The following is a 26,681-nucleotide window of genomic DNA, read 5'->3' on the forward strand; positions in this document are numbered from 1 at the left end:
TCTTTTGCGTATTTCTTATTTTATAATATGCAGATTGTTATTTAGATTATTTGCCATTTTACTTGATAGAGGGGGTATTGAGCATTGAGTTATAATATTACTAATGGTTATTTTGCAATCTTTAACTTACTGGAATTTCTAGGCTTTTTATTTTTTGGTTTCTAATGCTAGCTTAGAGTTCTCATTCAGTTTGTATGACTGGTTTCCATTTGACTAGTTTTTGTACTTTTATGAAAAGCTTTTAAAAAGATTTAGCTTTAAAATTGACAAGTAGAAACTGTATGTATAGTATACAACATGATATTTTGGTATATGTATACCTTGTGGAATGGCTAAATCAAGTTATTTAACATGTATTACCTCATATTCTTATTTTTTTTTTTGTGGTGAAAACACTTAAAATCTACTCTTAGCAATTTTCAACTATATAACATGTTATTAATTATAGTCACAGAACTTATTATTTTTTATTGTAGGGAAATCCATGGTGCACCTTCCAATTTGAGTTCCAGCCATCTGGAGTCAAAGGATGTATATTGTGTAGATGTTAATGAAGAAAAGAGTGAGAGTGATAACTGGATGATAGGCAGTCGAGAAGAAAGGAATATACGGAGCTGTGATTTTGAGAGCTCCCAATCATCTGTCATCAATGATACAGTTGTTAGGTTTTTAAATGATCGACCAGCAATTGATGCATTGCAAAGTTCTGAATGTTTGATTAGGATGGGAGCTTCTACGAGAACTGAGGAAGAAATGCCTAACAGAACAAAAGGAAGTGAGAACAATTTGAAGCTTTCTGTGAATAACATGGGCCATGATATTGATCCAAAAGTGTTACGACTAACTGACTCTTCTCCATCCTCTACTAGTACTTCTAATTCCCAAAGATTAGATATTCTAAAGCGGCGACAACATGATGTCAAACTGGAAAAACTTAAGGAACGGATTAGAAAACAGTGGGAACACTCAGAAGAAACAAATGGCCAGGGTCAGAAGCTGGGTCATATTGACCATCCAGTAATGATTGTTAATGTTGATAACTCAGTAACACCAAAAGTCAGAAAAGTGGCAACAGCACCCCCTGCTCCAGCATATAAAGGTTTGTAATCAGTCTTTATATCTTCCTCTCCCTGCTTCTTTGTTCTTCTTTCTCCCTAGGATGTATTTGAATAGAGAGGATCATCTTTGGAACAGGATGTTATTCTTGACTGCATAAGCACTTTGGGAGGCCGAGTTGGGTGGATCATGAGGTCAGGAGATCAAGACCATCCTGGCTAATATGGTGAAACCCCGTCTCTACTAAAAATACAAAAAAAATTAGCCGGGCATGGTGGTGGGCCCCTGTAGTCCCAGCTACTTGGGAGTCTGAGGCAGGAGAATGGCATGAACCCGGGAGGCAGGGGGTTTCAGTGAGCCGAGATCGCACCACTGCACTCCAGCATGGGTGACAGAGTGAGACTCCATCTCAAAAAAAAAAAGAAATTATTTCAATATACATGTTAAAAATACAGATTCCTAGATCCAACACTAGTCCTAAGTCACATTTTCTGGGGCTGTGGTCCAGAATTGGAATTTTTACTGAGTCCTTCAGGGGATTCTTGTGGTTCGAGAACCACTATATGAGCATTTACTAAGTTATACAAATAATAATTGATACTATTTTCAGAGAACTGAAAGAATACTGCCCTTATATTATGTTGCCATTGTATTTGGATTGTTATTAGGAATTACTTCAAAAGTAATATTTAAAAGATAATTCCATTTCCAGTGAATATTTGAGTACAGAATATTTTGGCATTGGCATTGATCCTGTTGATATTTAATTTTAACATGAATGATTTACTGTCCTCATATTTAAGAAAACAATATTTAAATCACATTTGTGCCAACATTGGTAGATTTTCATTAGAAAGTGCTCTTCAGAGCTTTTTTTTTTTTTAAAGCCAACTCAAGTTTTTATGTATGGTGGTTTTAAGAGGTTTCTATTTTTCTATTTTTATTTTTATGTTCCTGAAATTATTTTCACAGGGTCATCATGTGAAGTTTTTAATGAAGGGTTGATTTCTTGATTAGTTTAATTCGTATTAGATTTTTGTTATTTAAACTTCTGCCAGGGTAGCCTTTTTCAACTCAAAAAACTTGAGTTGGCTTTAAAAAAAAAAAAAAAAAAGCTCTGAAGAGCACTTTCTAATGAAAATCTACCAATGTTGGCACAAATGTGATTTAAATATTGTTTTCTTAAATATGAGGACAGTAAATCATTCATGTTAAAATTAAATATCAACAGGATCAATGCCAATGCCAAAATATTCTGTACTCAAATATTTTTTGTGGGTATTTTTTCCAATTTTAGTTTTTGTATATATGCTTAGGTAGTTTTTGTATATATGCTTATATATATATAACATACACTTATATATTATATATAATATATAACATATATTATATATATACAATTATATATATAATATATATAATAATTTGTTTCTTCTATTAATTAATTAATTTTTTTTTTTTGAGGCACAGTCTCACTCTGTCGCCCAGGCTGGAGTGCAGTGGCATGATCTCGGCTCACTGCAACTTCTGCCTCCCACGTTCAAGCAATTCTGCCTCAGCCTCCTGAATAGCTGGAATTACAGGCACCCACCACCATGACCAGCTAATTTTTGTATTTTTAGTTGAGACAGGGTTTCATCATGTTGGCCAGGCTGGTCTTGAACTCCTGACCTCAGATGATCCGCCTGCCTCGGCCTCCCAAAGTGCTGGAATTACACAGGTGTGAATCACCGCGCCCAGCCTGTTTCTTCTATTAATTTTACGTAACAATCTACGGCACTTTTTTTTATTTTAAACAGTTTTTTTTTTGTATTTCTGTATCGACTCTTAATTTTTCTCTAACAAGTTTTGCAGTTTTTGTAGACCTAAGGCATCTTTAGTCATTTTTCTCTAAAAACACATCTACTGCATATAGTTTTCGCCAGTTATTAGTTTTATTTTGTATTGTTTACTATGTTTTGCTAGTGATCTTCATTGTGAATTAGATAAAAATGGATAATTTGCATTTCATTCTAGCTAATTTGCGAGAAAATTGTGACCAATTCACTTTAGAATATGGAAGAATTGTCATTGTTCAATATTATAAGTAATAATATTTTTTATTAATAACTTACTAACACAATTCTTTAATATTTTTCTAGTCATTTGTGTATCACATCCATACCGTTAACACAGCACATAGCAAATGGTGAGGTCAAAATACTCTTTGTTGGTTCCAAGATAGTGGTTACCCCAAATCTTTGCTGTAATTAAATACAGACCCATTAAGTACAGATTGCACATTTAAGTTTTGTTCTTTATACAAGTCAAAGTTCTGAAATACCAATGGTTATTCCACTAAAAAAAAGTTAAAATGTTCAATTTGAATTCATATTTTGTAATAATTAATAAAAACCTGAAAGTTAAAAACAATTCTGTAGAATGAGAGTGAAAATCTTAAATGTAAGTTTCTTTGAGTTGATGACTGGATTTCCCGTAGTCCTTTTACTATTTTTTTAATGTGCTAGTTTTTATATTAAAATATTTTATAAATATAACTTTTGGAGGGGTTACTTTAAAAAAGATAGCAAACATTTGAGAACTCATTATAGAATGTAGCTTCCAGTGTCCTAAGCAGTGGGTTTTTTTTTTTCCAACAATGAAAAACTGTTTTTCTGACAACTTTTTGGTAGTGTAAATTAAAAGCATCTTAAAATACTGTATTCTAAAATGACATTTTAAGTTCGTTTGTTTGAAGACATAATAAATTCATTTTGTTCTCAGTCCAAAAGATGAAAAGAGTGTACCTCGAAAAGTTCTGTCACTCTTGTGCTTGGGCCCCTTTCTGGAGGTTACTTGTGTTAACAATTTGTATATCCTTCCAGAAATAACTTTTGCAAACATAAGCAAATAGGAGCATGTGTGTATTGTGTGTGTGTGTGTGTGTTTATTTATTTTCTTCCTCTTTCTATACAGTTATTAGCATACTAAACTCATTTTGCACCTTGATTTTTTATTTATGTTTTTCAAAAAAGAAACATGAGAAGTGCTCTGTGATTCTGCTTTAAAAATGGGAAATGGTGAACACGAATGGTGTTTATGTGATTCTTTCTTGTACTATATTTAGTTGTTTGCATATCTTTTTCTTCCTGGTATAAATGCCCATGAAGATAAAGAGCCTATCTTGGTCACCCTTCTTTTATCTCAGAACCTATTACAGTGTCATGGACGTAAGTAAGTGCACAGTAAATTTTTTATTTTAGTCAATAAATTTAACCAGTAAGAAAAAAAGTGGACAAAGCAATGGAAATAAAGAGTTGGGGACAGAAAGATAAACTGATGGAGATAGTGAAATCTTCTTAAAGTTAACATACAAGATGCGAATACAAAGAAAGACTCTCATAGGGATAAATGTTTCCTAAAGAGGAGAGGAGAAAAAGAGGGTTAAATAGTTGAGCAGTGGGGTTAGGTGATGGTGGAAAGTTGAGAAAGACAGAAATACATTTGCATAGAGCTACCACACTTTCTTTTTTTTTTGAAAGTTTTTTACAGTTTATTAATCCTCATGAAAAATCTGCAGTTATCACAGGTAAAGTCATTGCAGAATCTTTACTCCTATTTTTAGCCTTTGCAGTCCCCCTGACTTTCTTCATTCTGTTCTTACATTACTTTTGCTGTTCCTTGGGGTCTTTTTTTCTCTCATACAGGCCATGTCTTGGAAGTCTGTGTTTGGTCTCATTTTTCATTGCATAATCCAAGGAATCATAAATTATGCTGAAACCATTTGTCTTGTCACCAGCAAAATGGGTTCTGAATCTGAATACAAAGATGACATTGGTGTGGCTTTGTACATTTGGGCTAGTTTTCCCCAAATTTCTGTCTTTGGTACTGTTACCTTTCCAGGGTGAAGGACATCTGTGACTGTTTGTGCTCCCTGAGGTAGTTGATTGGTTATGACCTTCCTAGTACAAATAGTTACTGTGTCATTCATGATGGCAGTCAGTCCTCAGGCAGCTAGGCAGAATCGCCACACTTTTTTAATGGCATACTATATTTTGCAAAACTGAACACTACGTTTATAAATTTTTTCTCGTATGTAGGTACAGATGTAATGGTGTGTTCCTTGCCACAAATGTTGGGTGAAATTAAACTTACGCTATTGTGCCTAATAGCTGAATAGATTATTTACTATTAGATAAGTAATTAATTTGCCAGTACATTTTCTCTTATACCTTTAAAGTACTACTATCAGTTTTTTACTCCAGCCTATTCTTTACATTGATTTAATTGTACAGTTATGTATAGGTTGCTAATTCTTTGATAAGTTGAACCAATCTTTTTTTTTTTTTTTTTTTTTTTGAGACGGAGTCATACACTGTTGCCCAGGCTGGAGTGCACTGGTGTGATCTGGGCTCACTGCAAGCTCCGCCTCCTGGGTTCATGCCATTCTCCTGCCTCAGCCTCCCGAGTAGCTGGGACTACAGGCGCCCGCCACCGTGCCCAGCTAATTTTTTGTACTTTTAGTAGAAACGGGGTTTCACTGTGTTAGCCAGAATGGTCTTGATCTCCTGACCTCATGATCCACCCGCGTTGGCCTCCCAAAGTTCTGGGATTACAGGCGTGAGCCACCGCGCCCGGCCGAGCCAATCTTAAGATATAAATCTTTGTACTACTTTGGTTATCATCTATATTCATTGTTTTATTGTTTTTGACAAAACAAAGTTCAGTGTATTTGTTGAAGAATAGTGATTATTTTATTTTATTTTTTGAGACAGAATCTCAGTCTGTCGCCCAGGCTGGCGTGCAGTGATGCAGTCTCAGCTCACTGCAACCTCCACCTCCTGGGTTCAAGTGATTCTCATGCCTCAGCCTCCAGAGTAGCTGGCATTACAGGCGTGCACCACCATGCCTGGCTAATTTTTGTATTTTTGGTAGAGATGGGGTTTTGCCATATTGGCCAGGCTCAAACTCCTGGCCTCAAGTGATCCACCCGCCTCAGCCTCCCAAAGTGCTGGGATTACAGGTGTAAGCCACCGTACCCAGCCAAAGAGTGGGGATAAATTTGAAGTGGAAACCTAAATGGTAATTCCTAGGAAATTCCATATGTGTAAGGTTTCTTGAGAAATTGAAAAAGTATGTTTGAAAGACCTATTTTCCACACTTTGGACACAATTTGTCCGAATAAACAGCAGCTTGCCCATTTGTTCAGTCATAGGCAAAAACAGGTAGATGGTAGCAATTATAATGCCTGTCTTCAAAGACAAGAAGAATACCTAGTATTGTCTCTCCCTTCATCTGGAGAAGGGTAGTTCATGTCTTTGAAATTCATGATTTATGATCAGTATTCTTTTATCATTTAATTTAGTGCTTCTCCACTTCCAGTCTTTTTGAATGAATGTATATTGGTTTGTCTCACTGGTGCTTACTTGTCTTAAACAGTATGTGTTAACATACTATGTGGTAGCTAATTATGCATTCCTCTTTTAAAAGCTTATAAAAGCTGCTCAACAGCATTAGTTATTAGGGGAATATGAATCAAAACCACAATGAGTTACTACTTTATACCCACTAGGGTGGCCATACAATAAGTATTGGCAAGGATGTTGAGAAATTAGGACCCTGATACATTGCTGGTGAGAATGTAAAATGGTACAGCTGCTTTAGAAAACAGTTTGGTAGACTGGGTGCGGTGGCTCATGCCTGTAATCCCAGCATTTTGGGAGACCAAGGCGGGTGGGATCACTTGAGGTCAGGAGTTTGAGACCAGCCTGGCCAACATGGTGAAACTCTGTCTCTAATAAAAATACAAAAATTATCTGGGTATGGTGGTGTGTGCCTGTAGCACCAGCTACTTGGGAGGCTGAGGCAGGAAAATCACTTGAACCCAGGAGGCGAAGGTTGCAGTGAGCTGAGATCATGCCATTGCACTCCAGCCTGGGTGACACATTGAGACTCTATCTCAAAAAATAAAGTAAAATGAAATAAAATAAAATAGGTAAGATAGATAAGGTAAAATAAATAAAATAAAATTTGGTAGTTCCTCAATAAGTTAAACATAGAGTTACTATATGACCCAGCAATTCTACTTCTAGGTATAATACCCAAGGGAATTTAAAACATGTCTACACAGAAACTTACACAAGAATGTTCATAGCAGCATTATTAATAATAGCCAAAAAGTAGAAAAAGCCCAAAGGTCTATCGGCTGATGAATGGCTAAAGTATTGATATGGTCATGCAATGGACTATCACTTGGCAGTCAAAAGGAATAAAGCCCTGATACATGTTACATGATGGTTGAACCCTGAAAACATGAGAAGTGAGATAAAAATAAGACACAAAAGACCACATGATACATGATTTGGTTTATATGAAAGGTCCAGAATAGGAAAATCCGTAAAGATAGAAAGTAGATTAGTAGTTGCCAGGGCATGGAGTGGGTCATACAAGGAGTGACTGCTAATAGTAATAGGTACAGGGTTTCTTTCAGGCTGATTAAATGCTCTGGAATTAAATAATGACAATAGTTTTGCAATTTTGTGACTATACTATAAACCACTGAATTGTACACTTAAGCGTGAATTTTATGTATGTCGATTATATATCACTTTAAAAAGTATAACAAACAAAACTTATAAAGCAACTTTGATAAGAATATTCTCTGTTACTGGTATGTATTAGGTTTCAACCCTTCAGAGACCAAGATTCGAACACCTGATGGGAAAGTGTGGCAGGAGGCTGAGTTTCAAAACATGAGTAGAGAACTGTATCGAGATTTAGCACTTCACTTTGCAGGTGAGAATAGAACTTTCTTATGTTTTGGGTGTCATACATGCTCTCTAATTTATAATGTTTACATATAAAACTGTCACCAAACTAACAATATTTTCCTTCTCTAACTGCACGACATACTGAAGTTGTGGTGGTTTGAGGCATAAGGCTCTCTTAGCCTCTAGACTCAGCTCCAGGGTTAAAATTAGCCTACATGGTTAATGAGGCAGAAACTAGGCTATGTTTAAACTGAGGGACTTTCAGAGTTGGGACTGCCTGATTTGAAGGAAACATAGCAGAATTTAGTTGAAGTTTACTTCTGCTTAGGCCTCTGAGATCTTCGACGTAGTGATTTGTCAGGCAGCAGATAAGATACTTACATGAGAGCAAGATACCAAAAGAAAAATAAGTATTATAGGAAGGGAATAAGTTGGAATTAGAACTAAGAGGAACCCATGGAAGACTGGGAGATGGTAATAGGAAGGTCATACTAATAATGGTACAACCTACCGAATAGTATGAGCTTGGGCAAGATGCTGAGTGGTCTTTTGTATTTTTTACAGTTGAGGAAATGGAGGCTCAAAGAGTCATTTTCCTAGGGTTGGATAGAGTAGTTAAGAATTGAAGCCAAGATTCGAAACCAACTGTGATTCTAAAGTATGAGATCTTTGTAGTAAGCCCTCATAAAGCTTCTACTAATACATTTCTGTGGCATTAAGTGTCCAATCCAGTTTTCTTGCTATTATTATACAACAACACTCGATTCAGAAATTTTTTTCTCATGTGGAAAGGAAGAATAATGTAGTAGTTAAGAGCAAAGATTTTGGAATCAGCTTTCAAGGGTTCCAGTTCTGCCTCTGTCACTTATTAGTTGAGTATACTATCTGTGTTACGTAACTTCTCTTTATTGGTTTTCTCATCTGTAAAATAGGAATAATAATATACCTCGTAGGATAGTATCATTATAGACTAGTAGACTATGTCAGAAGACTTTCATATTCTGCCTTCTCTCTTGTTATGGTAGATGAACTATGGATGTTCCTAGCTAAGATTCACCCATCTGCTTGTGTTTTAGATTCCATTTGCTCTTATGTATTTAAGGATGTTACTTCAGCCCTGTTGCCTTTCTTTTGCATCATCAAGTTTTCCCTCTCTACCAGGTCATGCTCATCAACATACTATGTGATAATGTGCTGTTATATCAGTCAGCGTAAAAGAACCCCTCTTTTGGCCTTACTTTTCTCCAGCTGCTGCTCTGTTTATTTCTTGTGTTCAGCAAAACTGCAAACAGTTGCCTTATGCTCATTGTCTTCAATTTGTCTCCTGTCTTTCTCTTAAATCCTTTCTATAGGTGTTTGTCCCTATTTATCAAGATCATCAGTGACTTCTACATTGCTAAGTAGTGCAATATTTAATACTAATTTGTTATCATGATCTGTCAGCAGCATGATTGATCACTTCTTCTTTGAAACTGTTCACTTGACATCTAGAATACTTTAAGTATCTGGTTTTCCTCCTAAATCTAACTATTATTTTTCAGTTGTTTTTTCCTAATCATCAGGATGCCCTGACCTCAGTCCTTAGTGCTTAGGCAGGCAGGCTGGCTGGCTTTCTGTCTTTCTTTCTTTCTCCTCTCTCTTTTTTTTAAATTTCTTTTTTTTTCTTACCTTCCCCCCTTCCTTTTCTTCCCTTTCTTTCATTTTCTGTCTCTCCAATCCCCCTCCCTCTACTCACTCTATTTTTCTTTCTTTTTTTAAAGCTTGTCTATATGCACACAGGACAAATTTATCTAGTCTCAGGTCTTTAAATGTTCCCTGTTGCTAGTGATTCCCAAAGTAATGTCTTTGGCCCACACTTCCCCTGTGAATTAACTTATATCCAGCTGCTACTTCCATGTCTCCCTTTGGATGTATAATAGATTTCTCAATCTTAATATATCCAAAATGGAACTAACTAATTAAATGTGGTCATGGTATACCCTTTAAACCTGCTACTCTGGTAGTGTCTCCATGTCACTTAATTATATCCCTTTCATTGTTCAGGCCCCCAAATCTTGTCACTCTTGAGTATCACATCCCCGCCTCTTAATTTTGTATGTAATATTGTCTGAAATATACTTAGAATATAATCACTTTCACCACTTCTGTCACCACCACCTAGATCGAGGCCACCATCAGTTTCCTATCTGGATTATTCTGGTAGTCTCCTCACTGGTCTTCCTCTATCTGCTCTTCTTCTAATGAATCTGTTGTCATCATAACTTGCTAAAAATTAATTTAGATCATGTTGCTCCTTTGTTCATAATCTCTCAAAACCTTCCATCTCACTCTTGAGTGAGACCTGAAATTCTTACAATGGCCTAAATAGCCCTACATGATCTGGCCCGTAGTTATGTCTCTGACCCTAGTTCCTACTATCCTTTTCTTTGTTCAGTCCACTCACACTGACTTGCTTGCTGGTTTTTTTTAGATACTAGGTATGGTCCTGCTTTACGGCCTTTACTTATACTTATTTCCACTCTGTCCAGAATATAGAACTCTACACATATTTTAAAGTACATTTATTCAGATCCATAATTGAGGTTAATTTTTTAAGCTTAACATGTGTAATCAGTTTATTTCTGCAAGTTGGATTTTTAAATAATTAGTAATAATGTATATATAAAATACCTTGACATGTTTTACTAGCATCATCATAAAGCCTTAATTTAAGAATATTTTATTGAGTATTTTGTAAAGTTTTTATATAGAAATTTCTAAATGAAATAGGAATCTGTGAGAGTGCGCACCTCTGAGATTCTGTAAAATGCAGTGATCCTGACTTGGAAAGCATTTATGAAACTAAGTTAATTTCTCAAGAGTTTCTTAGAAGAATAAATAAATAACAAAGGATTGGAACCCAATAGTGGAGTAGTAGTAATCTTTAGATATTTTCCAACTCCTTTTTTCCATAAAAGGAGTTGATGTTGGTATTATAAGGGCCATAGAAATAGCCTCAATGTAGGTTTCTTTTTCCCTTCCTGCAGCATATACTTTACACTGATTTTTCCTATAGGGGGAGGATAAGTAAGTGAGTGAGAATCATTGTTATATTTACTGTAAATGTTTCTGCTTTTCAGATGATATTTCTATAAAGGAGAAACCTGCTGAAAAAAGTAAAGAGAAGAAAGTAGTCAAGCCAGTACGAAAAGTCCAGAAAGTAGCACAGTTATCAAGTACAGAATGCAGAACAGGTTAGTTTTCTCAACAGGTCCATCCTTTTTTTTTTTAATTGATTAATTTTTTCATTATACTTTAAATTCTGGGATACATGTGCAGAACGTGCAGGTTTGTTACATAGGGTATACACGTGCCATGGTGGTTTGCTGTACCCATCAACCCATCATCTGCATTAGGTATTTTTCCTAATGCTATCCCTCCCCTAGCCCCCCAGACCCCGACAGGCCCTGTTGTGTAATGTTCCCCTTCCTGTGTCCATGCGTCCTCATTGTTCAGCTCCCACTTATGAGTGAGAACATGCGGTGTTTGGTTTTCTGTTCCTGTGTTTGTTTGATGAGAATGGTGGTTTCCAGCTTCATCCATGTCCCTGCAAGGGACATGAACTCATCCTTTTTTATGGCTGCATAGTATACCATGGTATATATGTGCCACATTTTCTTAATCCAGTCTATCATTGATGGACATTTGGGTTGGTTCCAAGTCTTTTCTATTGTGAATGGTGCTGCAATAAACATACATGTGCATGTGTCTTTATAGTAGAATGATTTATAATCCTTTGGGTATATACCCAATAATGGGATTGCTGAGTCAAATGGTATTTCTAGTTCTAGATTCTTGAGGAATTGCCACACTGTCTTCCACAATGGTTGAACTAATTTACACTCCCACCAACAGTGTAAAAGCGTTCCTATTTCTCCACATCCTCTCCAGCATCTGTTGTTTCCTGAATTTTTAATGATCACCGTTCTAACTGGCATGAGATGGTATCTCATTGTGGTTTTGATTTGCATTTCTCTAATGACCAGTGATGATGAGTTTTTTTTTCATATGTTTGTTGGCTGCATAAAAGTTTTCTTTTGAGAAGTGTCTGTTCATATCGTTTGCCCACTTTTTGATGGGGTTGTTTGTTTTTTTCTTGTAAATTTGTTTAAGTTCCTTGTAGATTCTGGATGTTAGCCCTTCGTCAGATGGATAGATTGCAAAAATTTTCTCCCATTCTGTAGGTTGCCTGTTCACTCTGATGATAGTTTCTTTTGCTGTACAGAAGCTCTTTAGTTTAATTAGACCCTCTTTGTCAATTTTGGCTTTTGTTGCCATTGCTTTTGGTGTTTTAGTCATGAAGTCTTTGCCCATGCCTGTGTCCTGAATGGTATTGCCTAGGTTTTCTTCTAGGGTTTTTATGGTTTTAGGTCTTACATTTAAGTCTTTAATCCATCTTGTAGTTAAATATTACTGTTACCAAATTTCTCATTGTTTGGCAAATATGAAAAATTAATACATTTTACGTACCATGTGTGTGTGCACGTATGTGTGTGTGTGTGTTAAGGTGTAATTGACATAAACTGCACATATTTAGAATGTATAGTTTGATACATTTTCATATTTTTATACATCCATGAAACCATTTGTTCACCATATGTTCATCAACGTACTGAACACATCGGTCATCCCTCCAATTTTTTTTAGTGATTATTTTTAATGTAAGTTAACCAGATTAAAGGTAATTTTTAGGTTGTGAAATTTATATACAAGGGGGTTGTTTCTGATTGTCACTAAATCCTTTCACTTATTCTCAAAAGATAATAAATGTTGCACATCAGAACTGTGGCGTTCCATCCCATTATTGGTCAGGTGGAACTCTGAATTGATCAAGGATGGAAAGAAGATAATTCTCTAGTTCCATAACATTTTGGCCCTCATCCAGATTGTCCAGATTTATGACTAGCTTTGTTCCTTTGGTAGATGAGCTAATTTTAGTGTGCCTTGGTTTTCGCATATGTAAAATGGGAAAGCGGTAGTATTTATCCCACAGGGGTGTTGTGAGAACTAGGAGTTAATACCCCAAAGTGCTCATATGCCTGGCACTTGATAAGGACTCAGCTGTTAGCTATGACTCCATTAATAATAGTAATTATTATTTCTAGCCATATTGAAAATGGCTATTTAGAATGTCATATTCATCTCAGTGAGTAATTTGGGCCAAGAGAGTGGAGAAAGTTGGGAACCTGTCACTATCAATTTAGAGACATTCTAAATTCATTCATTCATTCATTCATTCATTCTACAAATATTAATATTTTTGAGCATTTGCTGTATGTGAGGTACTGTGCTGTACTAAACTTAGACAATACATTGGTAAGCAAGATGCATCTAGCTGCTGCCTTCATGGAGCTTATAGTCTTGTCAGGAAATAGATATGTGGTTACAATAAAGTATAATGAGTGCTGCGGTAAGAGGTCACAGGATGTTATGAGAACACCAGGGCAAAACTGATGGGGTGCTGGTTTTGATCAGACTTCCGGTTTTCTAGTCATACGCTAATCAGTAGAATGGCGGATAACACATTCTGTGACGCCCATTGTTAACTTTAGATGTCATCATAGAGTGACACTTGCTATATACAGATGAAAAAATAAAATGTTACAAAAACCTGAGTTATCTGAGCATTAACAATTGCATTTTATTTTACTTTATTTTTTGAGACAGTCTTGCTCTGTCACTCAAGCTGGTGTACAGTGGCTTGAGTGGCTTGGCTCACTGTAATCTCCGCCTCCTGGGTTCAAATGATTCTTGTGCCTCAGCCTCCCGAGTAGCTGGAATGACAGGCATGTGCCACCACGCCCGGCTAATTTTTGTATTTTTAGTAGAGATGGGGTTTTGCCATGTTGGCCAGGCTGGTCTTGAACTCCTGGCCTCAAGCAATACGACTGTCTTAGCCTCCCAAAGTGTTAGGATTACAGGCAGGAGCCATTGCACCCCAGCAATAATTACATTTTTAAAAAGTATTGTGTTTCATGTGGCATTACGTAATACTGTTTTCAGAAGCATAGTAGACCACTAAAACGTACGAACACTGATCTTGAATTGTATTCATCCAGTTTTATGGTAGGCTAATTCTCATATATGCACTGTGGCAATGAGCTAGATAGAGAGTCATTAAATGTGTTAAAGCTATATTAATAGTTTATGTAGTGAAAGTCCTTTTTTTTTTTTAAACCAGTGACTGTGTGTAACTCTTCCAGAAAGTTAGAATTTAGAAATAATCACTTAGTATATTCAGATGCCAACATGTATAAATAGCTACCCAGCGTATTCGTGGTTGCTTGTTTTTGATTCAGAAAATCAGACTGAAATTGAAGAGAAGCCTGTTCTCTCATTTTACATAAGAACATAAAGTTTCTTATAAATAGATTGAGCAGTATACTTAAAACCCTTTAAATATTTTAGGTCAACTGTATAAGGTTAATAACAAGGTGCAAAAACATTTCTAAAGTAAACAGCACACATTAAGACCTTTTTATAACTGATGTTTTCATTAAAATGATACTTCCGTTTAAACTTACAAATTAAAGCCCTTTTTAAAGAAACTCTAAATGGAATGTCTTTTATTATAAATACAATAAAATAGCATCACAGACAGCTGGGAAAATAGAAGAAAACAGATAAAACCACTATCCAGACTTAAATAAAGAACAAGTATTACTTTGTATGTTTCCTTACATTCATTTTAAAATTGTAATAGTATGTTATGGTAATCACTGTTTATGTAAATTTTTTTGTATATGTAAAATTTCATTGATTTTTGCATCTTCTCAGAGGAACATTTCTATTGTTTCTTATGAAAATTGTGCTTTGTAATAGCCACACAATATTCTAGTAGAAATAGTAATTATTCACCATTATTCAGTATTTAGTTACTTCTGATAGTATAAAAATGATACAGTCAACATTTTCATTTATTTTTTTCTTTCTTTTAGATTATTTATGTATAAGTTTCTGTTTGTTGGATCATTGATCAAGGGGAATGAATACTGTTGGGTCCCTGACACATAATCCCATGTTTGCCTTTTTTTTTTTTTTTTAAAGAAACTATACCCACTTATATTTCAGCAAGTAATGTATAGGCAGGATGATTTTATTATAATTTTACCAGCATTGGCTATTAATGTAAAAATGTTTACAATAATTTAATTAGGCTTGAAGTGCTACTACATTATTTTCATTGTCATTCTATTTCTTCCTTCCTTTCTTTTCTTTCTTTCTTTCCTTTTTTTTTTTTTTTTTTTTTTTGGAGGCAGGATCTCACTCAGTGTCCCAGGCTGGAGTGCAGTGGCATGATCTTAGCTGACTGTATACTTGAACTCCTGGTTTCAAGTGATCCTCCCACCTCAGCCTCGTGGGTAGCTGTGACTACAGGCACGCATCACTGTACCCAGCTAATTTTTTTTTAATCTTAATTCTTTGTAGAGACAGGATCTTGCTGTGTTTCCAAGCTGGATTCGAACTCCTGGCCCCAAGCATTTCTCTTGCCTCAGCCTCTCAAAGTGCTGGGATTACAGGCATGAGCCACCAGGCCTGACCTCTATTTCTTATCTTATTTTGCATTTAAACACTTTTATTCCATGTTTATTTTTTGTAGTTTCTATTTTGTAAACAGTCTTTATTTCATTTTTTTTTTAGTCACTGTCTATTTTGAGATGATTGCTTAATTTTTAATTTCTTACATTCTGAAGCTAGTGGATGAAAATCCTTTTTTCTCCTGGTAAACAGTTGTATTTATTGAATCACTTATTTTTTTGAATTTTTATGATGTGAGGACCTTTTAAAATGATTATACTTTTTAAATGTTACTGTTTTGTACATAGAAAAGTGGTGTGTACTTTTGGTATATACCTGTAAAATATAATGTGAAAGTCCCTGTAATACCATCCCCTTCAAAAGTAATCATTGTTAACTCTTTAAAAATGTTATGTTTCCTCAAAAATTTTTACATGTTCTTTGATTAAGTCTTTTTTTTTTTTTTAGCAAACGTATTATTTTATTGTGTGCCATGTATGGTGCTAGATATTGGTAAACCAAACACTGTTGTGTGTTAAGACATATTTTTGTTTTGTCAAATTTGCTGCCTTAGTTCTTTTTTTTTGAGATGGTGTCTTGCTCTGTCGCCAGGCTAGAGTGCGGTGGGGTGCGATCTCAGCTCACTGCAACCTCTGCTGCTTGGGTTCAAGCGATTCTCGTGTCTCAGCCTCCTTGGTAGCTGAGATTATAGGCACCCTCCACCACGCCTGGCTAATTTTTTGTATTTTTAGTACAGACAGGGTTTCGCCATGTTGTCCAGGCCGGTCTTGTGCCTTGGTTCTTGAGATTTAGGAATCATTGTTTGGTACTTAACTTTCAAAGCATTTTACATTTATTTCAGATGTGTGGGTAAATCAAGATATAAACAAACAGTTAACTGACTTGGGGAGGTTAGGGTTTAACAATATCATCATTTGTAAATCTTTTGACCTTGACAGATAAGCATAAGATTAATAATAAAACCTGTATGGTTGAGTAGATACACTTCTTACAATTAAAATTTAAGTTTTAATTTCAGTGCAATGTATTTTTTTAGGTAGTAGTCATCTTATAAGTACATCTTCTTGGCGAGATGGACAAAAATTAGTAAAGAAGATTCTGGGACCTGCACCCAGAATGGAGCCAAAACAGCAAAGAACAGCATCAAGTGACAGAGGTGGAAGAGAAAGAACTGTTAAATCTGGTAAGTAGCTATAATTAAAATTGTTGAGAAAACAATTAAAAATTGCTATCAAGTACTCAGAGAAGGAAAAAGTACTCTTAAGAATGTGTTAGGACTTTGCTTTATAATTTTGAATGTAGCTCAAAAAAGAAAAAAATGTTCTATTGGGCTTGTTTATGGGTAATATCTGCATATAGGTGTTATGTTCATCTTTATGAATAATTTTGTTTGTGTTGTATTAATTACATTTAGCTGTCATTGTGAATATGAAAGCATTATTTTAATGAAATCATATTAGACTTTTAGGGACCTTAGAGAGAATCAAGTCCAACCTGGTTCATCCCAACATATTCAAGCAAACATGTACAAACATTCACAAGGTTGGATTTTTTTATTTGACAGATTAGGGAAACAGGCTCCAAAAGAGAAGTGATTTTTCCCATGGGTATGTAGTCAGTGGGTGTCAGATTTGGTGGCAGAACTGTTTAGTTTGACCCTCAAGTCCACTGTTTTTCTCCTATCAAAGTTTCTTGAGTAAGCACTATTTCAAATAACTACTTTTTTCATGAACACTAATTTTGAGAAGTGAAATAAATACTCATATGCCAGTTTTTCTTTTTAGCAGCCAAATTTGTTTCAATTTAATGTGAACTTCTGGAGTGGATTCAGTAAGATGCAGTTGCAACTATAATTTGGCATATAGAAGTCAATGTACATATACAATACTTTGTATTTGGGCCTCTTTACTTTTATCTAGCTTGTAAATACGCTCATGTGTATTCTCAGTCTAAAGCCATGTTACCAGATATTTTGATGATAACATGATTTTTTTTCCTGAATATTTTAAGTTTTTCCATCTTTCACTGGAGAGTTGTAGAGGCTTAACATTTATTCAACAAATATTTACTGAGTGCCCACTACATAGTAGGCACTGCTGTAATCTCTTGGGCTTCAAAATAAGCAAAATAGACCCAAATCCCTGGCTCTGTAGAAGCAGCATTCTAGTAAAAGGAATCATTATAGTATTCATATGTTTCTTGCTAAACTTTGCCCATTTTCTCTGGAAATAGGGTAAAATACACACAATTTTAAGAATATTTGAGCATTTGTTATATAGATGTTTAAAAATGTAAATGTGATCAGATGAGAGACTAATGCTAATCTTTTCCTTATATCAACGGGAAATATAAAGTTTCAGAAATCCTTTGATAAACTTGTCTGAACATAGTGCCATTTCATGTAATTATGAAGTGGATCAGTGTTGTAGAATTTTCAGAAAAACTAATATTTTCAGTGCCATTATTATTTGGCATATGCAGTCTGGTCTTTGCAAAGTTTTAAAAAATATATTTTTTATGATTATTAAGACATTTCCATTTCCTTGCTTCTCAATGGGATGCCTTCCACTAAAAAGACTGTTGACTTTTTTAACAGCCTTTTGAGAGAAATAGTAACATTGAATATGTATATGAGAGAAAAATCGAAATGCTATTCATAACAACCATAAGAGCTATCCTTTTTTTCCAGAAATATTTCAAACCGTATTTAAAAACAAACCAAGGAAATATAGTTTTTCAGAAGACTGAAATTCTTTTACTGCTAAAAAGGGAAGCTTTTCTTTCCTTTTATAATGTTCTTCAGAAGACTATAGGATATTTGAATTTGAGTTTAAGTTAAAATGAAATTCTCTAATTTTCTTGTTAATGCAGTTAAATCTTAGGAATGAGTATAGAATTTCACTATATCACTAACAGTTCATACTTTGCAGGGGGTCACATTGGAAGAGCAGAATCTGATCCCAGGTTGGACATTTTACATAGGCATCTTCAACGAAACTCAGAACGTTCAAGAAGTAAATCTCGGTCTGAAAATAATATAAAGAAACTAGCTTCATCTCTTCCAGATAATAAGCAGGAGGAAAATACTGCCTTAAATAAGGACTTTTTACCTGTTGAAATTCGTGGCATTCTTGATGACCTACAGCTAGATTCTACAGCTCACACTGCAAAGCAAGATACTGGAGAGTTACAGAATCAGAAGTCATCAGCACCAGTACACGCTCCTAGGAGTCACAGCCCAGTGAAAAGAAAACCTGACAAAATAACAGCTAATGAGGATCCCCCTGTTATTTCTAAAAGGCGCCACTATGACACAGACGAGGTACGACAGTACATTGTTAGGCAGCAAGAGGAAAGGAAGAGAAAGCAAAATGAAGAGAAGAAGGCTCAAAAGGAGGCTACAGAACAGAAAAACAAACGATTACAAGAGCTCTACCGGAAGCAGAAAGAAGCCTTTACTAAAGTGAAAAATGTGCCTCCTTCTGAGCCATCAGCAACTAGGCGACTACAGGAGACTTACTCCAAATTGCTACTAGAAAAGACCTTGCTTGAAGAGCCATCTCATCAACATGTTACGCAGGAAACACAGGTAATAGTAGTGACATATACAAAGGAGAGTCATTCATGGTTAGGAAACGCTTATTTGCTATACTGTTTAAACATTACCCATCATTCCTAGTATGCTCAGATAATACTAATAAAAATCATGGCCTTCATGAAGTGTATTAAATATGAGGAGTAATGTGATAAATGTGATGGAAAATAAAAGCTGAATTAAGAATTTCCTACAGTGATTGTGACTGATTTATTTTCCTCTCATCATTGCTATTAGTTAAATCCCTGCATAGTTTTCATTGTAGTGCTGAACAAATACAGTTGACCCTTGAACAGTGTGGGGATTGGAGTGCCAACCCCTTTGCAGTTGAAAATTCACATGTAACTTTTGATTCTCCCAAAACTAATTAACTAATAGCCAACTGTTGACCGGAAGCCTTATAACATAATGTTGATTAACACATGTTTTATATGCTGTCTATATTATACACTGTATTCTTGCAGTGAAATACACTAAAAATGTTATTAAGGAAATCATAAAGAAGAGAAAATATATTGACTCTTCATTAAGTGGAAGTGGATCATCAAGGTCTTTATCCTCGTCATCTTCATGTTGAATAGGCTGAGAGGAGGAGGAAGAGGAGGAGTTGGTCTTGCTGTCTCAAGGGTGGCAGAGGCAAAAGAGGTAGAGGTGGAAGTGGAGGTAGGAGGTGTGCACCACCATGCCTGGGAAATTGTTTATTTTTTGTAGAGACAGGGTCGCACTGTGTTGCCCATGCTGGTCTTGAACACCTGGACTCAAGTGATCCTCCCACTTCAGCCTCCCACAGAGCGTGGCTCCCTGTTGGATTTTAGATGGCATTTAGCTATTAGTAACGTTTGTTTTTAAGACAAAATAAATTTTAATTGGTTTTGAGAAAAAAACCCGTACATTTTATGATCTTTGTAGTGCTGAGGTGACTTAATGTTTATCTTAGGTGCTACCTGAATATATCTTTGTGATAGAACTCATATAAATTTGATGTCCTTTTCTCCTAGGCCAAACCAGGGTATCAGCCATCTGGAGAATCTGACAAAGAAAACAAAATGCAGGAACGTCCCCCAAGTGCATCTTCCAGTAGTGACATGTCTCTCTCGGAACCTCCACAGCCTCTTGCAAGGTAAAAAGGGAAGAATGAAAGATGATTAAGTTCTTTCTTTTCATGAAATTTAGTGGAGTGGTCTGTGTTCAGTGTATTTTGTTGACCTTTGTGAACAAGAGGGCAGAGAGGTTTATTTAGAAATTGGTTCATATCTTCTGAAATTTAAGCATAGTGCACATCTGTACTTACTGTATGCCCTAGGCCAATTGTTCAAATTTTACCTTTTAATGTAAATGTCAGTTTCTTTTACAGCTGGAAGCACTCTTGCCTTCACAATAAAAGTGTGTTGGATGAATGAATGACAATGAAATTTTAAAGTGTTTGTGGTTAATAATTTTCAGACAGGATTTCTGTGTCCACTGCTATTTAAGATTTCTTCTTGTGTGTAAGAACAATTTATCCGGCCGGGCGCGGTGGCTCAAGCCTGTAATCCCAGCGCTTTGGGAGGCCGAGACGGGCGGATCACGAGGTCAGAAGATCGAGACCATCCTGGCTAACATGGTGAAACCCCGTCTCTACTAAAAAATACAAAAAACTAGCCGGGTGAGGTGGCGGGCGCCTGTAGTCCCAGCTACTCGGGAGGCTGAGGCAGGAGAATGGCGTAAACCCGGGAGGCGGAGCTTGCAGTGAGCTGAGATCCGGCCACTGCACTCCAGCCCGGGCGACAGAGCGAGACTCCGTCTCAAAAAAAAAAAAAAAAAAAAAAAAAAAAAAAAAAAAAAAAAAAAAAAAAGAACAATTTATCCATTGTACTTTCAAGAGCTACCTTTGGATATGCTTGTGAACATACTAATAAGGACTAGGGAGGGATCTGATTTGATTTCAGATAGTCAACAGACTATTTTACCTTAAATTTTCTTAAGAATTTTTTTTTTGCTGTAATATATTGTTTACAATAAAGTAAACAAAAAACTGTGAGTTTGGAAGTAAAGGTGATGTTTAGATTATGTGGTTATAAATTATACTTTGTAATAATAACCATTTTGGAAAGGGAAAGATTTTGAAACTCTTTTTCTTTTTTTTTTTTTTTGAAATGGAGTCTCGCTCTGTCGCCCAGGCTGGAGTGCAGTGGCCGGATCTCAGCTCACTGCAAGCTCCGCCTCCTGGGTTTACGCCATTCTCCTGCCTCAGCCTCCCGAGTAGCTGGGACTACAGGCGCCCGCCACCTCGCCCGGCTAGTTTTTTTGTATTTTTTAGTAGAGACGGGGTTTCACCGTGTTAGCCAGGATGGTCTCGATCTGCTGACCTCGTGATCCGCCCGTCTCGGCCTCCCAAAGTGCTGGGATTACAGGCTGGAGCCACCGCGCCCGGCCTTGAAACTCTTTGAGAATGCATAAATAGAAATCAAAATCACTATCCAATTTTGGGTTACAGGGTTTTTTTTGGAGACAGGGTTTCACTCTCTTGCCCAGATTGGAGTGCAGTGGTGCAATCTTGGTTCACTGCAACCTCCACCTCCCACGCTCAAGCAATTCTCTTGCCTCAACCTCATGCATAGCTGGGATTACAGGCATGCGCCACTACCACCTTGCTAATTTTGTGTTTTTAGTAGAGAGGGCGTTTCACCATCTTGGCCAGGCTGGTCTTAAACTCCTGACCTCAAGTGATCCACCCACCTCGGCCTCCCAAAGTGCTGGGATTACAGGCGTGAGCCACTGCACCTGGCCCACATAGTCCTTTTTTTACCCCATTGTCCCTAGAATAATACTGTCAATAAAAATAGCTAACATTTATTAGTGTTTCTTAGATTCCAGGCAATGATCTAAGTACTTTGCATATGTTATCTTATTTAACCCTTTTAACTCCTTGAGTTAGGTACTGTTGTTATTCCTGTTTTACAGAAGAGGTAATTGAGGCCTAAAGAGCCTTCTCAAAGGTCGAAACATTAATGATAGAGATAGGCTTTAATTTAGCCAGTGTGACTCTAGAAACCTGTGCTTTAACTACTCTACATAGTACTCCCCAAAAGTGAAATATTTCGTATGTTTTGCTTAAGGTTCTAAATACATTTCAAACTGTAAGTGTAAATAACATTTTTGTTTTGAATTTGAATGCTTTTATTTATTTATTTACTTATTTTTCTAAGTGTCATCTCTGGAGAAGATTGAATGCTTTTAGATAGGTGATACTTTCTAGTTCACCTCAGCCCTATTATTGTTGTCAGACATACCCTGCTATATTAATGTCTCCAATTTTTACCTTTCTCTGAATTTCCTTCTAATTTTAAACAAGTTATCCAATATTAAAAGCAAACCAAACACAAACAAATCTAGTATTAGACCATACTACCTTGTATCAGTTTCTTTTAATATCCAACTTCTTTGACTTGTGATGTCTAACTTACTGTGTCCACTTTCTTGCTACCCAATTCCTGAGCTCCCCCATTCCGTTAGTAGTTTTAGCATAACTTTATGTTTAAAAGCATGCTACTTTTTGCTTAAAATTTGGCATTTCTTTTCCTTGCTCTTCATATCCTATTGTGTTAGCTACCTGGAAAAGTCCAGATTCCATATCTGACCTTGAAAACTGAAGATCCAACTTAACAGTCACTTTCCTTGGCTAGCAGAGTTAATTACTTCTTCATCTATACCCTACTGAACTTTTTAAATCTTTGTTTTAGTATTTGTGATGTCTTATTTTAGCTGTTTGTTTATTAGTCTGTCATCCATGCTAGATCTTGAGATCCTGAAGTGTAAGAATTAAGCCTTTTTACTTGTTTTTAATTTGGAGACAGGGTCTTGCTTTTTCACACAGGCTGGAGTGCAGTGGCATGATCATAGCTCACTGCAGCCTCAACCTCTTAGATTCAAGTGATCCTCCCACATCAGCCTCCCAAGTAGCTGCGACTGTAGGCATGCACCACCATGCCTGGCTAATTTTTATTTTATTTTTTGTGGAGATGAGGAGCTTGCTATGTTGCCCAGACTGGTCTTGAACTTCTGGCCTCAAGTGATTGATTTTTCTGCCTCAGCCTCCCAAATAGGTAGGATTACAGGTGTGAGCTACCATGCCCAGCTCAGGATTAACTGGATTAAGTGTATCCATTTTTGTCTCCTGTTTCTCTACCATCAACATAGCACCTGCTGTAAAATTGGCATTCTAAATACTTGAATTTAAAGCTCTTGGATTTTTATTCATCAGTATCTTTTTTTTTTTTTGGAAGCATCAGAGTCCATGAGGCATTTTATTTGTAAATGTATGTATTACATCCCTAGAAAAAGAATCCCAGGATTTTCCCTCCTGTGTGTTTTCGTCTTGCTTCTTCATGGTCCATGATGCCAGCTGAGGTTGTCAGTACAATGAAACCAAATTGGTGGGATGGAAGCAGGTTATTCTGCCATTTTTCTAGATCTTTGAGTTGCACATCAAATCTGGGGCTGATCACTCCACACTTGTTTGGCCTGCCTGTAAGGTTCACAACAATTTTCCCAGCTCTGTGATCATCAGTGATTTCAAATTCGCCAGTGTAACCATGCTTCATCATCACAGTGAGAAACCGGACGATGACTTTGGAGCATGGCCTAATAAGCACCTGGCGTTTGCCTCTCTTTTCGGCATTGTTGATGCTCTTGAGAGCGTCAGCCAGGACATTCGTGCGCACCATTGTGGCAGCGCGGAAAGATGGCGGAAAGGGCAGTATCTTTTATATTATAACTTCCTTTGTATTCCCATTACTACCAGCTTAGTTTAGGCCCCAGTAACCTCACACTTTGCATTTGTAATAGCCTATATTCTAAGGCATAGAATCTGTGCTCTAGTCTTTCTTCCTTCATTCTAATGACATGCTTTTCAACTTCTTATTGTCCTGGTTACCCCCCTTCAGATGACTTATTTTAATCTAGTTGCAGAACTTTACATTTATCCATATTAGTTTGGTTTAAGATTGCAGCCTATAAAAATAAATTTGTCTCATAATTTGGTCATTTGTTGGGTCAGCCATGCCTCCCAACTTTATGTCATCTGCAAGTTTGATAAGCATACCTTTATGTCATCGTCCTAAAATAATGGACAAGACCAAGGACAAAGCCTCATGTTGTTGTCCTTTTTTTTTTTTTTTTTTTTTTTTTTTTTTTTTTTTTTTTTTTGGAGACAGTCTTAACTGTGTCTCCCAGCTGGAGTGCAGTGGCACCATCTCGGGCACTGCATCCTCCACCTCTCGGGTTCAAGTGATAATTGTGCCTTAACCTCCCAAGTAGCTGGGACTACAGGCACATGCCACCATGCCCAGCTAATTTTTTTGTATTTGTAGTAGAGATGGGGTTTCGCCATTTTGCCCAGGCTGATCTCAAACTCTTGGCCTCAAGTCATCCGCCTGCTTCAGCCTTCCAAAGTGCTGGGGTTACAGGCATCAGCCACTGTTCCTGGCCTGTTCCTCTAAGGGTCTTCTTAGTAGTTGATGTCGTCCTGTAATCTCTCTGTAGTATCCCTTAATATAAAGGAAGTCTATGGTCTAGAGATATAGGTAAATACACATAATGTTGTTTAGGACATCTTTATTCTGTTTCTAGACTTAATGGATACCCTACCCTGTATATTTATATTTATAGTTGCATATTTATAGTTGGCACTCATAGTTTTGCATTTAATTGTTTCACATTCATTAATTTTTCACAAGTATTAGTAGGTTATAATAACCTCCCTGTTTAGCATGTACATTGTTAAACATAAGTGTTCAGCATATAGTAAATATTTGTTGATTAGAATAATCTATATCATGTCTACATTAATATTTAGCAATTTTAAGCATTTCTCTTTTATGTAATGTTGTTTTAAAAACTATAATTAGTATTGTAAGGAATTTTGTTTATAGAATTTTAGAGATCTTATTGCCTTCTTTTAAATAGTTTTTTAAAAATATGGCATCTTAGTTGAAAAAAGCAGTTTGCAAAACAGTATATATGGTAAAATCCCATTTTTGTACAAACAATACCACCAAAACATAATGTACACATAGAAAAATGTTTGGAAGGATATAATTCTAAATGAAATATTAACAGTGCCTCTTTTTTATTGTTTTGCTGAATGATCTTTATCTTTTTTATGTTTTTTATCTGTCCTTATTTTGTTGCAGTGCATACTCACTACTCTTATAATCAGACAAAAACAAAACTTTTTTTAAATGATGGTTTAGTTAGCTAACATATTGTGACTTTCATTTCCAGAAAAGACTTGATGGAATCTACATGGATGCAGCCTGACAGATTGAGCCCACAAGTTCACCATTCTCAACCACAGCCTTTTGCTGCAACAGCTGGAAGTTTACTCTCCCATCTCTTGAGTCTAGAGCATGTAGGAATTTTGCATAAGGATTTTGAATCTATTTTACCAACCAGAAAGAATCATAATATGGCTTCAAGGCCATTAACTTTTACACCTCAACCATATGTGACCTCACCAGCTACTTATACAGATGCCTTGTTAAAACCTAGTGCCAGTCAATATAAGAGTAAACTGGATCGTATTGAAGCCTTGAAAGCAACAGCTGCTTCTTTGTCCAGCAGAATTGAAAGTGAAGCCAAGAAATTAGCTGGGGCCAACATTAACTATGGGTCAGCATGGAACACTGAGTATGATGTGCAGCAGGCACCTCAAGAAGATGGACCTTGGACCAAGGCTGTAGCTCCACCTGTGAAAGATGATACTGAAGATGTTTTTTCTGCCAGAATTCAGAAGATGCTGGGAACCTGTGTATCTCATGCAACTTTTGATGATGATCTTCCTGGTGTAGGCAATCTCAGTGAATTTAAAAAGCTTCCTGAGATGATAAGACCTCAGAGTGCCATATCAAGCTTTAGAGTGAGATCCCCTAGTCCCAGACCAGAAGGGCTACTGGCACAGTTATGTAAAAGGCAGACTGACTCTTCTAGCTCTGGTATGCAAGCCTGTTCTCAAGACAAAGCCAAAATATCTCTTGGTTCTAGCATAGATTCAGTCAGTGAAGGGCCTCTTCTTAGTGAGGGGAGTCTCTCCGAAGAAGAGGGAGAGCAGCATGGACAGCCCCTTTTGAAAGTAGCAGAAATTTTAAAAGAAAAGGAATTTTGTGCTGGAGAAAGAAATAGTCATGAACCCATCAAAGAGTTTCAGAAAGAAGCTGAAAAATTCTTGCCACTTTTTGGGCACGTAGGTGGGACACAAAGCAAAGGGCCATGGGAAGAACTGGCAAAGGGAAGCCCACATAGCGTCATTAATATTTTTACAAAATCCTATCAGTTATATGGAAAAGGTGAGAAAAATAAGTATAGCTTGTACTATTTGTATATTAAGATGAATTATAATTTCTGTACAAGATATATACTTTAGTACACATTTTTCATTGAGTGGATAATGGAGACATTATTGTCCGTATTAGTCATCTTCTAAATTTCCTGCAAGCCTCAAATAGAGTATTAGTAATTTAATCTTTAAGATTTCATTTAAAAATTGTTATTGTCATAAAATAATAGTTGACTGGTAGTTGTAGAAATTTTTATCTAGTTCAGAGAAATTCATAGATGATGTTCAGGATTAGATATATATCACATATATACTACATTTTCTGTGACCATAGTTATGTACTTCTATAGAAACTAAGTATAAGCTGGGCACGGTGGCTCACACCTGT

General features: G+C 36.3%; 1 protein-coding gene and 1 pseudogene across 6 annotated transcripts in view; one reads left to right on the forward strand and one right to left on the reverse strand.

Annotated features, from left to right (window-relative positions):
* CEP350 (centrosomal protein 350) overlaps positions 1-26,681 on the forward strand; it is a 167,876-nt gene that overhangs the window by 42,211 nt on the left and 98,984 nt on the right. For 4 of the 5 annotated variants that reach the window (XM_010375655.2, XM_030935149.1, XM_030935150.1 and 1 more), the window contains exons 6-12: positions 477-1,099; positions 7,717-7,830; positions 10,925-11,038; positions 16,420-16,566; positions 18,314-18,972; positions 19,977-20,098; positions 25,243-26,303. In XM_010375655.2, the coding sequence (XP_010373957.2) occupies positions 477-1,099; positions 7,717-7,830; positions 10,925-11,038; positions 16,420-16,566; positions 18,314-18,972; positions 19,977-20,098; positions 25,243-26,303 (2,840 nt within the window). The remainder of the gene's footprint in view (positions 1-476; positions 1,100-7,716; positions 7,831-10,924; positions 11,039-16,419; positions 16,567-18,313; positions 18,973-19,976; positions 20,099-25,242; positions 26,304-26,681) is intronic. The other variant, XM_030935151.1, reaches the window with a different exon arrangement.
* On the reverse strand, positions 23,226-23,709 carry LOC104671996 (annotated as a pseudogene). Its single transcript, XR_749348.2, has one exon. The product of XR_749348.2 is annotated as a 40S ribosomal protein S15a pseudogene (transcript).

This window comes from Rhinopithecus roxellana, chromosome 8 (genome assembly GCF_007565055.1).
Source record: "Rhinopithecus roxellana isolate Shanxi Qingling chromosome 8, ASM756505v1, whole genome shotgun sequence".
Taxonomy (NCBI): Eukaryota; Metazoa; Chordata; class Mammalia; order Primates; family Cercopithecidae; genus Rhinopithecus; species Rhinopithecus roxellana.